Genomic DNA, 14,272 nt, shown 5'->3' on the forward strand with positions numbered 1-14,272 from the left:
GGACGGTTAAATTAATATGGGCACTGAAACTACAGTCACTAGTGAAAGTTACTCCTAAGATTTTTATTTCATTCACAATCGGGAAAGGGACTAGAGGCATATCTATATTCCGCTTCAGAGGGTTGAAACGAATTATCTTCGACTTGGCTACGTTAATGGTAAGATCATGACTTGAGCATTCGGTCTTTAGCTGATCAAATAACTGGTCTGAAAACTGCTTTGTTATGATAGTGTTTTCTACCAGGTAAGCAAGCACTATGGACAGATCATCTACAAACTTGTAACGGTCGTCGTGATGGTTAAGCAGGGAATTAATTACAGCCAGGAAAATTATTCCAGCTAATTTCGAACCTTGTGGGGCCCCGCATGAAGTATCTGACCATGATGAGTCCGAATCGTTTTCGTGGAGTGCAAAGACTTTTTGTTTTCGGCCAGTTAAGAAGTCAAGTACAAGGCCAAGGGTGCGTCGTTTGGCCCCCATTTCCTGGAGATTCATGCCTGCAGTCAGGTGGCGGATTAGGTCAAAGGCCTTTCGGAAATCCACTGCGCAAATGTCGACGAAACAGCTACCTTTTTCAAGCCATTGGAGGACGCAGTCAAACAGTCTAATAAAAGCCAAATCCTTTCATTCGTAAGGACCTACTGGGTGGTTTCCCCCAGGTTCCCCCCAGCCTAGGTGGACTCCTTGCGTATATTCTACTTCGACTGCGTAGCTCCTAAAATTTTAAACGTAATATGATGTCACACATACCTAGCAACTAGCTGAACTGCATCCGGGTCAAAAGCTTGTAGACCAGCCATTCTTGAAGCAAGAATTTCCTGGAGCTGTTTATAGTTATAAGGCTGAAATGTTAGTCGTACTAGTCCCTAGAAAGTGGAAAAAAAATATTGATTAGAAAAATTGGAAACAAGTACTACTAGGGCCAACAACTACAACTACTACTAACAATTAACTGCAGGACAAAGCCGCCTGAGGAAAACACAGTTTCACACGTCCGTCGTCCACCTCAATCTATTCAGTTTCAATCTTTTTCCCCTCCCAAGAGGGGGGTAAAAATACAAATATCTACAGTATAACACTAGCGTCACAAGCACAATAAAAGCATAGACTACAATTAAAAATGATTTACAAGTTTAGGACTTCACTTAGAAACAGTGAATGATTTTCAAGTTTTTTCTTGCAAAGTAGTTTTTCAGGAGATTACAAGCTAATTTAAAAATGCAGAGAAACATAGCTATTGCATCCTTTTTGTAAAAGCGGGTCAATAATCGTAGATTTAATGTAAAGAAAAGCTAAATAAAGCAATAAATTAAATAAATGCAACTATTAATTTGATTTGAATTCTTACAGCCTTTTATCTCGGAGTTCTTTTATCCGAGTACCTAACTTGAGTTTCCTGTACACTTTCCGTAATCAGACAAAATTACAAATCGTTTAGTTTGACAAAATTGACCAATAAGGAAGAAGATAAAGTCCTAACTTAAGTGCTTTAAGGGTAAATAGCTCCAATAGGAGATTGACGATTTTTTTCTTCCAAAATTGTGAATGGAAATTCTTAGGATTTGCTAATTTGGCTAATACAAATTCTACGCTAGATTTTAAGCACCTAGATTTCAAAGCAGGATGGAATTGAAAATTAAAACCAAAACTTTGGGATAAAAAAAGTTAAAAATAAATGATAAAACAAAATAAAGACAAAAATAAATGATAAAGCAAAAAGAAAATTAAAACCAAAACTTTGGGATAAAAAAAAGTTAAAAACAAATGATAAAACAAAATAAAGACAAAAGTTAAAAACAAATGATAAAACAAAATAAAGACAAAAATAAATGATAAAGCAAAAAGAAACGGCACGGGTTTACCAGTTCTTGCTATCCTTTCGGAGACCATAGGTTAGCCTTAGCTTAGCATGGGCATAGACAAAGAGGAAGGCATGGGCGCCAGTAGGGGGGCCAGGGAGGGAGCAAAGGCCACCCTTGGGAAACAGGAAGACATTTAAAAATGTATGAAAATAGAAAAATGAGAAATACACCCATCTAAACCTTGATAAACACACAGATCCTGGTAGTATTTGCCCCATCCCTGGGGCCGCTGTCCCTCGTTCCAAACCAGTGACACCAGGACTCGAACCCTTGTCCTCACAGAAAGTATATGTTAATGCAAAAAATGCAATCTTCATGAAAAATAGGGCATGTGATTTTTGTAACTATAATAAATACGATTTTAAAACTTTTTGTGGAATTTTTAATTTAGATTCTTGTATGTTTCTAAGCGAATTCTAAAACAATATATTTTCATACATATATGCATATTGTTACCTAATAAATAAGTCATAAAAATATTTATTTGTCTTTCTTCTATATTTATATAGGGTTGCCAAGGAACACACAATCGTAAATGGGGTCGAGAATGAACAAATTTAAGAAGCCCTGCTCTAAATGATCACCTTGACAACTGAGGTAATCATCGTATCTCCGAGCTAGAGTTGAGTAATGAAGTGATATTGAAGAAATAACCTGAAGTGAGCCGTGGCGGTTTCTTTGATCTCTTCGTCAGTTTGATAGCACTAACATCCCTTACCTCACCCCCACAATGCTAATTGAAAACGATTATTATACCATGGACTTATGGGGATGAAATATCAGTCTTTTGGGACTCGCGGTAACCGTGAAAAAAAAAAAAAAAACAAAAAAAAACAACGACATAAAAAAAGCAATATTGACATTTACAATTTATTTTCTCTAGAATATTTTTAAAGTCTGACGAATTAGTCTGTTGGTTGCTCGAATGGTTCCGTAGTCGATACACAGCAAACTTTTTTGGTGCCTTCAAAAGCTGAGATAAGACTATTATTGTGTGCCATTAACAGAAAACCACTTTCAAATACAAATAAAGCGATGCTAATTTGACAAGGAAATGAACTTAATTTAGATTTGAAACGGACAGAATTAAAAAAAAAAAAAAAAACACTGGAATTGAATGTAATTAAATATAACCTATATAAAAGAGGACACAATTTAGTTTAAATAGGATATAAATTATCCTGAATGTAACATGTCAAATCTAAAAGAAACGTTAATGACAATGGGTGAATACATGAAACCCAAAATGAATAGAAATTGAAATGAATAAGGATAAATTGAAACAATGAGAAATAGCCACAAATAACAGTTGGCCGTCGTGCCCCTTAATTCCCCTTTCAGGCTAGATTTTCGTTTTGCCTCACCAAAAAAAAAAAAAAAAAAAAAAAAAAAAAAACAGATTACATTGAAATTATCAATTAGTCCAACAAGTTCGATTTAGCAATCAATTATCTATATTTCTGAATAAATGCAACTAAAAGGAAACAAGGTCACAAAACGAGTTTTTTTTTATAAAATAAAATAGTAAAAATAAATTGATCATCACAAATATATTTATAATAAGAAATTATTTGTTTTTTCCAGGAAACTAAATAAAGTGTTTTGATTCTTTTTTGATGTTACACCAAAGGATATTGCTGAAAATACCTATCGTCTTCAGTAAAGTACAAAATATGTGTTAGTCTTTAAGAGTAACTAGTTACATTTGACAACGCTTTTCTTCCGTAAAAGTTCAAACATTAACGACCTGTTGATTCCCAAAGACAACTACACCTTCAAGGAAAAGCTGCACTTTCTTAAGCTGTTTGATGTCATTTATTTTAGCTTATTTTTTGCTCATTTTCCACTCACTTTTCTTTTTTTTATAGTTTATGATGGCTACTACTAAGAACTTCATTTCACTTTTATTTTTTTCAAAATTATGAAGTTTTTATAGAAGTATCATGTTTTCGTCAGTGTTGCCACGTTGAATCGCAAAAATAAATATGCAAGAGTAACTAAAAGTTATTCCGTAGTAATAACGTAGTAATTAAGAGTAAATAGTAAAAGTTATTCCGTAAAAGTTCAAACATTAACGATCTGTTGATTCCCAAAGTCAACTACACCTTCAAGGAAAAACTGCACTTTCTAAAGCTGTTTGATGTCATTTATTTTAGCTTATTTTTTGCTCATTTTCCACTCACTTTCCTTTTTTTTATAGTTTATGATGGCTACTACTAAGAACTTCATTTTACTTTTATTTTTTGCCTGGTCTTCACCGAAAATCCTACCAGAACGCGAAAACCCACGCTCAACATCTGCGCTGCCAAGCGATAACGTCAGCATTGCTTTGATAAGCTTGGTAAGTTCCGGGTACTTGCTGTCCCCGCGCTCATTCACCAGTCCAAAGTAATGGCTTCAAAAATGATCGATCCGAGTATGTCCTCACGGGGTCCATTTTCCGTTCGCAAAAGCAGCCACTCAGCCTGAGCGACGTCTGAGCTTGCTCCTATCGCAATCTCGCGTGCCACAGCGGCTATGTCTGCAACGCTTCTTGAATCCTTCATGTTGATCAGACTCAAAAAGCGTAAAGCCTCTAGAAAACCATCCTTTTCCAGAGGACATTTGTTCAAAATATGGCGAATGCCCGCAATAAAATGTTTTCGCACATTGACATAGAAAATGGCCTTGTCTTTCAGTGTTGCTTTCTCACGGAAAGCTCGTTCCACATTTTCTGAAACTATGGGCTTTTCTGAAAATTTTTCAGCAAGGTTCAACATTTCTGGTGAGAAATTTTCAATATCGGTCACGAAATCTGGAGTGAAGACCCGTCCGCAAAGCGTCACAACTAGTCTTTTGATCTCTGAGTTCAGAACATGAATGAGAGGCTCTTCTTTCTGGGACAGTTGGGTGAAACTTATGAACAGTTCTGCTGAGGCTAGAACAAACTCGAGTTGGGCCTTCATTGTCCCACTTCTGATATAAGCCATAATCTTCAGAAATTTGGGAGTGGACAGAAGGTTCTTCACTCTCTCGGCATCAAGTTCAGGAAGAACTCTAAGATTGCCGGCAACTGCTGCATGATTCTAGCAAGGACACGTCTGATCGTCAGCCAGCGGCTTAGGACATGCTATATGAAAGCATTCTCTGGCACTCTTACTTTCTTTTGGCACTTTCAATAGTCTTTACAACGTGAAGACCAGCCGTCAAAAAATGAATGCACAAGAATAACAAAGTCGGAACTTTCTTCTCCGAACACCTGAAGACCTTTCAAGAAAGCGTTATGAATTATATGGATGTTTCAAGTACCAACATTCAACATTCCCTTTCCCGTCACTTTCTTTTTTTTTGGCATTGAAATTATTCCAAACAATTTTGTTGACGTTCGGGCCATCACTTCCAAGCGTGATCAGTTTTTCAAGTGGCAGCTGATTCTGATCAGTGGCTGACATAATCTTCCTACACAGATCATCACTTGTCGCGTGGCCCATAAAATTTGTGCATAAAAGTCTGCTCTGGATTTCGTTTCCATATGAGGACCAATATCGAACACGTTTCTGTAACTCTTTCATACCAGCGTTGTTGGTTGTCTCGTCATATTCTAGTACAGAATGTCCTTCACAAGCATTTGCTTACAGTAAGGATGCAGCGCATCGGTGATCAGATATATGAGTTTCTTCACACATAGGGGCATTTCGTCGGAGATCTTACCGGGGAAAATCGCAGGGAAGGTTGCGACAATATGGTCTGAAGAGTTACCAGACATGGAACTCTGTACTGTCTGAAGTGCCCATATTAACTCAGCTTTATAAGCGGCATCACGCTCACAAAACATGTTTGTACCAACTAACGGTTTATCCTTGGTTGATTCATCAACTCGAGATTGTCCATTCAGGTGAAGCTATGGTGGATGTAGTTAAGCAGTAACTGCGGCTTTGTGTTCTGCAGATCGCGCATGTTGGTTTACCCCTGAGCAACCCCAGCTTTGCAACCAAATTTTTTCAAGCAGAGTTTGTAAAATAACGAGTACTGGTCGTTCCCAGTCTTACACCATTCGCCAATCTTTCTACCGCTACAATCCGTCTTAGCAAGCCATGAACTATTAAACTTGGTAGGCCCCATACTTAATTACCAAGCATCACCTACAAAATAGCATCCCAAGATTAAAAAACCATAAAAGGAAAAAATATGGATATGTCCAAAACGGGGCCGTATTCGCATCAGCCTTTAAAATAGCGTTCAGGCAGGAAACGCATAAGTCGCAAAAACTCCAGTCTCATTAAGCAGATACTGCTAGCCTGTATACTGATCTTTGCTCATTTCGGACAGGCCCAACATGACAAAAAACAAAACATAGGCTACTAAGTCAACACAACAGCATAGCCCAGGCAGAAGCAGCTTACTAGGCCCGGTACAAAACATTAGTTAAGTTCAAACAGCTCAACAGTTGTAATTAATTATGGATCTACACCGAAAGACTGCACAGTCTACAACAGAGTCAAAAGCAAAAAGAAAAGCAATCTTGGCTTACTTAAAGAGAAGTGAAAATTGCAAATCATGAGCAATGTTCTTAGTGCTCTTCAGCCGAAAATATAGGAATAATAGGATTTTAGCCAAAATATAGGCATTTTATAGGAGTGCATTAGAATACAGGAATTTATTGGAATTTATAGGCGAGTCCGAACGCTGCACATAGACTATCAGATAGTATTCCACATAGACTATGTTTCCACATCCAATACAATCAGATAGTATTCTTACTGTACTTGGTACACTAAATGAATAGATAGTTGTCCTTACCAGGCGACTGGAAACGCGGTTAATCATGATTCTCTCAGGAAGATCCATTGTATTTGCAATTGCCAGTACTATAAGTCTAGATTCGAGTTTTGATGGCCAGTCAAATATATTGTACAACACATCTTGTTTTCTTGTCCATAATAAGTCGAGCTATTAAAAAGAAAAAAAATTATACCTGTATATCGGCAGAAAGAAAAATTGGTCCTGCAATTGGGCCTGGGAAACACTTGGGCCTACAGAAACATTTATTTAGGAATGTTGATTCTGTCTTCCCATAAAAACTTTCTCAGGGTGGACCAATGAATGCCTATACATTAGCTATTAAGCTGGGTAAGTGAAATAGCTTCAATTTTGGTCTTAATTTTTGTTTTATCTTTATTTAAAGGTTTAGGCCTTATAATACACTTTGTACCATCTAAACCACCCCTCTTAGAATTTTTTTTCATCCTTCTTCACAAAAAATACCGGCTACCAAACAGCATAAAAAAAAAAAAAAAAAAAAAAAACATATTTGGGATGCAAGATACGGACATGACTTGGTGCCTACATTTTTCTAAGGAAAAAGAATCCCACCGATGAGTTAAAATTTTCGTTTCCTCCACGACTCAAATTTTTTTATTTATTTATTTATGTCTTTTTCCTTTGTGATGTAGTCTGAGCTCTTTATTTTTTTTAAGTTTCAAGTTCGTTTTATACTTTTTACTTTTGACCGAAGTCCTTTTTCTAACGATTATTTTACCCTTTCTACCAATTGTTTCTATACTGATTTTTGACTTGTATTATGCTCATGCTTTGTTTTGATTTTAGCATTCTCTGGCTGGAAAGCCCTTTTTACCAATTGCTTCTTTAATGATTTTTGCCTCGAATTATGCGTATGATTTGTTTTGATTCTAACAATCTCTGGCTGGAAACGAGAATTCGGCTATTACTTTTAGCTTGTAATAGTTGCTTATCAATAAGGTATTATCCTATTTCCATCTATTCTAACTGGTGGCTGGAAAACTCCATCTTTTGGGTTCTTAATAGCTGCAGTTCAGCAGCCAAATCTGATGAAGATTTGACATCATCAGCATTCTAATTAATTCAGCCATAACTGTCACATCATGCCATGAATCGATGTTTTAATCATTGATATATCATGGGTCCATTTCTGTGAGGGAACAAAGAATCCCACAGATGAGTTACAATTTCCATTCTCAATTCACATGATATTTTTACTTCTTCTACATTGGGGGCTTCAGCCTCTGATACCTCCCTGTGTTGTCATGATGGGACATTGTGTCAACTGCAACTGCAACAAGAGTGCTTTTCTAGTCGTGCTAGAAGGTGATATTTAGTGTCCCTGCAATTGTGTTTTATAAGAAGTGCCATGATAAGCCTAATTGAGTGGTTCGCTCTGAAAAGAATCTAGCAAAAATTGGCAAAAAAGTCAAAATCAGTGTTGCCAGTTGATCAGCACCGTTTCGAAGTGCTAGCCTTTGAACAAGCCATGATTGTACTTTAAATCCGGAATTTTTTTTATTTTTATGTTTTTACTTTTATAACTTTAATAAATCAAAAATCAATTAAGATTTTAAGGAACAAATATAAACATATGTATGTTCAACTGACAATGCACTTTCATTTGTATTTTTTTCAGCAAAGTGCAAATTATGTTTGGCTTATGGAAAGCATAGTTTTGAGCCCGGTTATTTATTAAGCATATGGGGAGTTTGACTTGGTTATTTATTGTAATTTCTGTTCGTTTTGGGTTTCATTTATTTATTGATGCTGATCAGTATTAGTTTTATGCTTGGTAAATTATTTGATTCCAATTTTGCTCATTTGTGGTTTAATGAAGTTCTTTACCTAAAAAAGAAATTATTTTGCAGAAAAGTTGTTTTTATTTAATTTCTGTTCGTGCATGCATAATCCCATGCATGATTCTCCTGAAGTTTCGTTTTGATAAGCCGTCCCAAAAATATTACTGGTAATCCCGTATTAGCAATTTGTAGGCACGTAGCATGTTTTGATTTATCTCTAATTTCCCCTCAATGTTTCCTCAGATCTTTTTTTCAATATCCCCAACCTTAGCAGTAATTGCTACTGACAAAGCAGTTTTAGCGATAGTAGTGGTAGTAGTAGTTGTGACAGCAGTAGAAGCAGAGGTAGATGTAATAGTAATAGCATGCAAATATTGCCTTTTAGGTCAATTAATCATCCCCCTTATCATTCCCTGAAAGTTTCAAATTAATATACTCAGTCATTCTCGAGTTACGCCCTTTTGACAACCCATATGGACAGGACATGTTTTGATTTAGTCCAACACTCCCCTCAACATTCCCAGAAAGACTCACCTTAATGCCCTTCGTATTTTGGAAAAGTAGAAGTCAAACATGCAGGCCTTTTCTCAATACCATATACTATATGTGAACAATGAACAAATTGCCTAACTTGGACCTCACCCGAGGCCTCGAGTGGGGAGTTGACATCCCCAAACGCATAATTACTGAAACTTTCAACAATGCTGAAAGAAATAGATGTCTCAAAACTTTATTTGGATGTTTGTTTCGGGAAATGATGGCCGGGGGGGGGGGGTAGTTGCTCTCATACCCGTTTGACTCTTAAAAATGACACTATAACTTAAATTTCAAATCAAATGAGCCCCATCTGAGGTTTACACGACCGCCCATTCCATTGAAACCTTAGATGCCCCCAGGGAGTAACTTACAGCCCTTGCTCCAGGGCTCAAGGTGTTTGCGTCAATCTGAATGTATTGTTATGTATTCTTTGGACTATTTTGAACAAAATAGCTATCTCACAATTTCAATCAGATGCGTTTAATTAAAAGAGGAGTAGGGGTTAGTTGACCTTCATCACTTCTGACTTTTAGAGCTTCCAATTTTCAACCAAATGACCCACCTATAAAGTTTATACAACCATCTATTCCATAAAAACCATAAATGCCCCCGGGTCACAAACTACAACCCCTGCCCCCAGGCTCTGGTGGTTTGTATCAACCCAAAAATCTTTGTTATATGATCTCTAGACTATTTTGAATAAAATGACTATCTCAAAATTTCCATTAGATGTATTTCGGGAAAGCACGACGTGTGTGTGTGTAGGGGGTTGGGTGCTGTCCTTTGATCAGTTTGACTTATAAAGACAGCACTAGTAGTCATGAAAACCAAACAAATGAACCCATTCCGAAGTATATATGACAACCCTTTCTATAAAATCTTATATGCCCCTAGGATATAACTTACAACCCTTGCCCTAAGGCTTTGGGGGGATGTCATCCTCAAGGACATAGTTTCCGGACCCTTCAACTACGCTGAACAAAGTTGCTATCTCAAATTTTGATTGAGTATGTTTGGCGAAATGATGGGCGCGGAGGGGGGCGTTGGCTCTAAAATCACTTTTGACTCTTAATAGGGGTACTATAACTTCCAATTTCAATTCAAATGAGCCTCATCTGAAGTTTATACAACCACCCATTCCATAAAATCCTTATATGCCCCCAGAGCATAACTTAAAACCCTTGCCCCATGGCTCTGGGGGGCCTTATCTGTCCTGGATGCATTGCTATATGTTCTTTAGACTAATTTGAACAAAATGACAATCTCACAATTTCAATCAGATGTCTTTGGTAAAAACAGGGTTAGTCAAGGGGGGGACTAGTTGCCGTCCATCCCTTTTCACTCTTAAAAGATAACTAGAACTCTTAATAAGGGTATTATAACTTCCAAGTTTAGATTAAATGAGCTCAGTCTGAAAATTATATGACCATCCATTCCATAAAAGCCTTACATGCCCCTGGGGCATAGCTTACAATCGTTGCTCCAGGACTGTGGGAGGTTTTGTCAACACTGAAGGCATTGTTATATGTTCTTTGGACTATTTTGAACAAAATGGCTATCTCACAATTTCAATCAGATGCGTTTGGTGAAATAAGGTGTAGTCGCGGGGGGGGGGGGGGCTAGTTGTCCTTCCTCACTTTTTGTCTTTATAGATAACTAGAATTTCCAATTTTCAACCAAATGGCCCTCCTCCAAAGATTAAACAGCCATCCCAACCTTAAATGCCCCCTGGGCATAACTTACAACCCCTCCCCCAGGCCTGTTTCAACCCCAAAAGCCTTGTTACATAATATCAAGACTATTTTAAATAAAATTTCTATTAAAATTTCTATCTCAAAATTTCTATTGGATGCATTTCGGGAAAATACGACGTGTGTGTGGGGGGGGTAGCTGCCTTGCGATCACTTTGACTGATAAAAAGGGCACTAGAACTTCTGATTACCAATCCAAAAAGTCCACAACGAAGCTTATACGACTACACTTTCTATAAAAGCTCATATGCCCCCAGGGTATAACTTAAAAGCCTTGCTCTGAGGGATGTGGGGGGGGGGGTTGCCATCCTCAGAGACATAATTTCAGAAACTTTCAACTACGCTGAAAAAAATGGGTATCTAAAAATTTTGACTTGATGTGTTTGGGGAGATGATGGGCGTGGGAGGGGGGTTGGTTGCCCTCCAATCACTTTCGACTATTAAAGAGGGCACTAACCCCTTCAATTTCTAATCGAACGAGCCACTTTCAAAATTTCTATGACAACTCTTTCTATACGAAGTGCCCTGGTCTAAAAAAAAATGCATTGTGCCAACATAGTTCTTTACTTAGGCAGCGCTGCCTATGATAATAGCAGTTTGGGTGAATGGAAGAAGAGGAAGATTAGGTGTTAGTAATCCCGATTCCTAGGGCTATACTGAGAAGAAGGTTGGGATGGATAGGCTAAAAGACGAAGGACTTTAAGGATAAAGGACAATAGATTGCAAAAAAATCGTGCCTTTTGAGCCTTTATCTGGTGCCAAACGAAAAGTAGGTCGTACACGAATGGTTTGAAACAGGTCTCAAGTGAGGATTTAAAGGAAATAAGCAAATTTGAACATCATTCGAGGGTTCAATAGTGAAGCTTTCAATTGTTTGGGCTTCAGGCAGCTCGGTGCTGCAGCGCTGTGATGCTGCAGTTAACAGGGGTTGGTGGGATTACCCCTTGAAGCAGTCTAGATTAGTTATCGGATAAGTTACACATGCTATCCCCAGAAAAATAAGGATTACTGAGGATGATTGACGTCAAATGTAAGCAAACAATTCATTCATTCCAAAAATGGAAAAAATATATGAAACTATTTGCTGAGAGCAAAAAAAGACAAATATAGTGAAAAGTAGCACACCTTTAAGGATCCGTAAGCTATCATCACATTGGAATACACATGATCATGGTTTTTATTCATCTAGCTGTCCGTAAGCGTTTTAGCTTGCATGTGAGTAGAAAATATTTTTGAACTGTTCCATATTGTATTTGGTGACATTAGGGCTAACGGGATAAGTCGGATAAGGGGTAATGGAACGAAGTTTGTAGGATTTTAAATAGGACTGCAGTTAACAGTACTAGTGGTAGAGATATATATTAAAATTTTAAATATCGTTTGTTATTTTTCTTTAAGATTATTTCCAACTTCGAAAAATTAGAATTAATAAAAAGTATATAAACAAAATAGATAGAATTACCTCATCAACAAGAAGCAAAATCAACTCTTTTTTCGGATTCCGCTTATTAAAACGTTCATTAAGCATTTGCAGCGCTTGGGCTGAAGTCAAACGAACACCTGTAATTCCTTCCCAAATTTGGACATACACTTGATGAGGGGTTGTCACACGCATACCATTGACTTCTACAAACTAAAAAATTCAAATAGAAAATTAAAATTGAGATAGTCTCTGAGACACTGTCTATCGTTAAAAGATAGCCATATTGGCAAACTTATTTTTTGCTGATAAGCCGGTATTTATTTCTAACAAAAGAGGAGCAACTGCTGATTTAAATACCCTATTCAAAGCCCAAACTAATATATAGCAAAGAAACCTATTTATCAAAATAAGTGGAAATCCTTCCTTCGGAAATTGTTTCCCAAAACTTCAGATAGCCACGATATAATTGCAATAGATTGATACTTACTTATATCATCTCCATCTTTCTTTACACCATTTTATTTAACTTTGTTATAATCTAAGATCAATGGACAACATTTTGCACGAGACTGCGTTGGCTATTATTAACCGGTTACAGGCAATATGATTGCCTTCGAACAGGATGATTCAAAGGACAGCTTGTTTTTCGGCAAAGAAGGCATGGCATAATTCAGCACAATATATATCAAGACAAATCTGGACCTCATTCTTAGGCAACTGGAGTTAGGCAACTTGGAGGAGGTGAAACCTGACATTAATTTTACTTGGAATCGAATCGACCGACTCGAGGAACTGAGATTGGTCAATCTTTGACCAATAACGACGATACCGCCACGCTGAGGAATCACGAGCTAGAGGATTACGTTGAGAAACCGAAGAAAAGCAAAAATTAAAAGAATTAGTGCTTTTTGAGAAACAAAAAGCAAAAAATCATTTTTTTTACATGTTCTCATGTAATGAAATTGACCGGGAAAATTCCACTCTACAAGGAAACATACCTGAAGAGAAAAATGAATTATATATATGAAGGAGTGATTCAATTGCGGCACCTGCACAAAAAGGAAAATTGAGAGTAAAATTATTTCTGAATTATCATTTTGAATTATTGTTTTTTCGCCTAAGGAATTACCGATATGTTATGTGCACTTTTTTTTCTGTTAGGCACGGTACCAAGACACTTAGAAATAATAATCTAGAAGACTAAGCTTAGAAATAAAAAAATTCTTGTTTTACTGAATACTGTAAGGCAGGACAGCGAGGCACTGAGACTAGGGGGCTGAAACATTGTTTCTTCCCCCTCATCCAGCCTATTACTTTCACATCTATTACAAGCGTATTTTCTTTGCCTTAGAGCAAGTTCGACGAGGATGGGGGCCTGGTCCCTGGGTTCCTAGGTTTAAATAAATGATTTAAACCTATTTTTATAAATGATATATGTAGAGCTTTTAATATGATTTCGTATGATCTTGACATTGGATGTGACGGGGAAAAAGTAATTGTTCCCAGCCTTGCGGATGACACTCATATAACTGTGGCTGCACGAACAGGAATTCAGCTGTTGAGTCGTATTAGTTCTTGTCTGGAGTTTGTACAAAATTGGATGAAGCTTAATAAGTTAAATTTGAATTATAGTAAATCTTGCTTTTTATTGTATGGTAGGAGCTCAAATTATTACCCTTGGATAGACAAACTTAATATTGCTGATATGGGTATTTTAAGAGTGAATTGTACAAAATATCTAGGAGTTTTAATTGATGAATGTCTCAGCTTTAGAGAACATATAGATTATATTAGTCTTAAACTCGCTAGGAATGTTGGCATTTTAAGAAAGTTGCAGTATATTTTCCCAAGAGATATTTTAAGAACAATGTATTATTCCTTAATTCATCCTTATCTGCTATATTGTTGCAATATTTGGGGTAGTACATTTCCTTCTCATCTCGATCGTGTTCAAGTTTTGCAGAATAAAGCGCTTCGAGTGTTATGTGGTATAGGTTTTAAAGACTCGGTACAAAAGAGGTATATAGAATGCAAAATCTTGCCTTTAGCAGGACTTATTATTTTTTATCGAAGCCTGTTTATATATAAATATTTTCAAAATTGTTTACCAATATGTT

The 14,272-nt window shown here is 36.8% G+C and overlaps 1 protein-coding gene across 1 annotated transcript in view; it reads right to left on the reverse strand.

Annotated features, from left to right (window-relative positions):
* Positions 1-725: 725 nt before the first annotated feature.
* Positions 726-14,272, reverse strand: part of LOC136035026 (origin recognition complex subunit 1-like) — a 90,441-nt gene continuing 76,894 nt past the window's right edge. Inside the window, exons 7-9 of the mRNA XM_065716614.1 lie at positions 12,195-12,365; positions 6,643-6,792; positions 726-867 (exon numbers count right to left, since the gene is read on the reverse strand). Coding sequence (XP_065572686.1) covers positions 742-867; positions 6,643-6,792; positions 12,195-12,365 — 447 coding nt within the window. The 3' untranslated portion in view covers positions 726-741. The remainder of the gene's footprint in view (positions 868-6,642; positions 6,793-12,194; positions 12,366-14,272) is intronic.

The sequence above is a fragment of the Artemia franciscana genome, chromosome 13, assembly GCF_032884065.1.
Source record: "Artemia franciscana chromosome 13, ASM3288406v1, whole genome shotgun sequence".
Lineage (NCBI taxonomy): Eukaryota > Metazoa > Arthropoda > Branchiopoda > Anostraca > Artemiidae > Artemia > Artemia franciscana.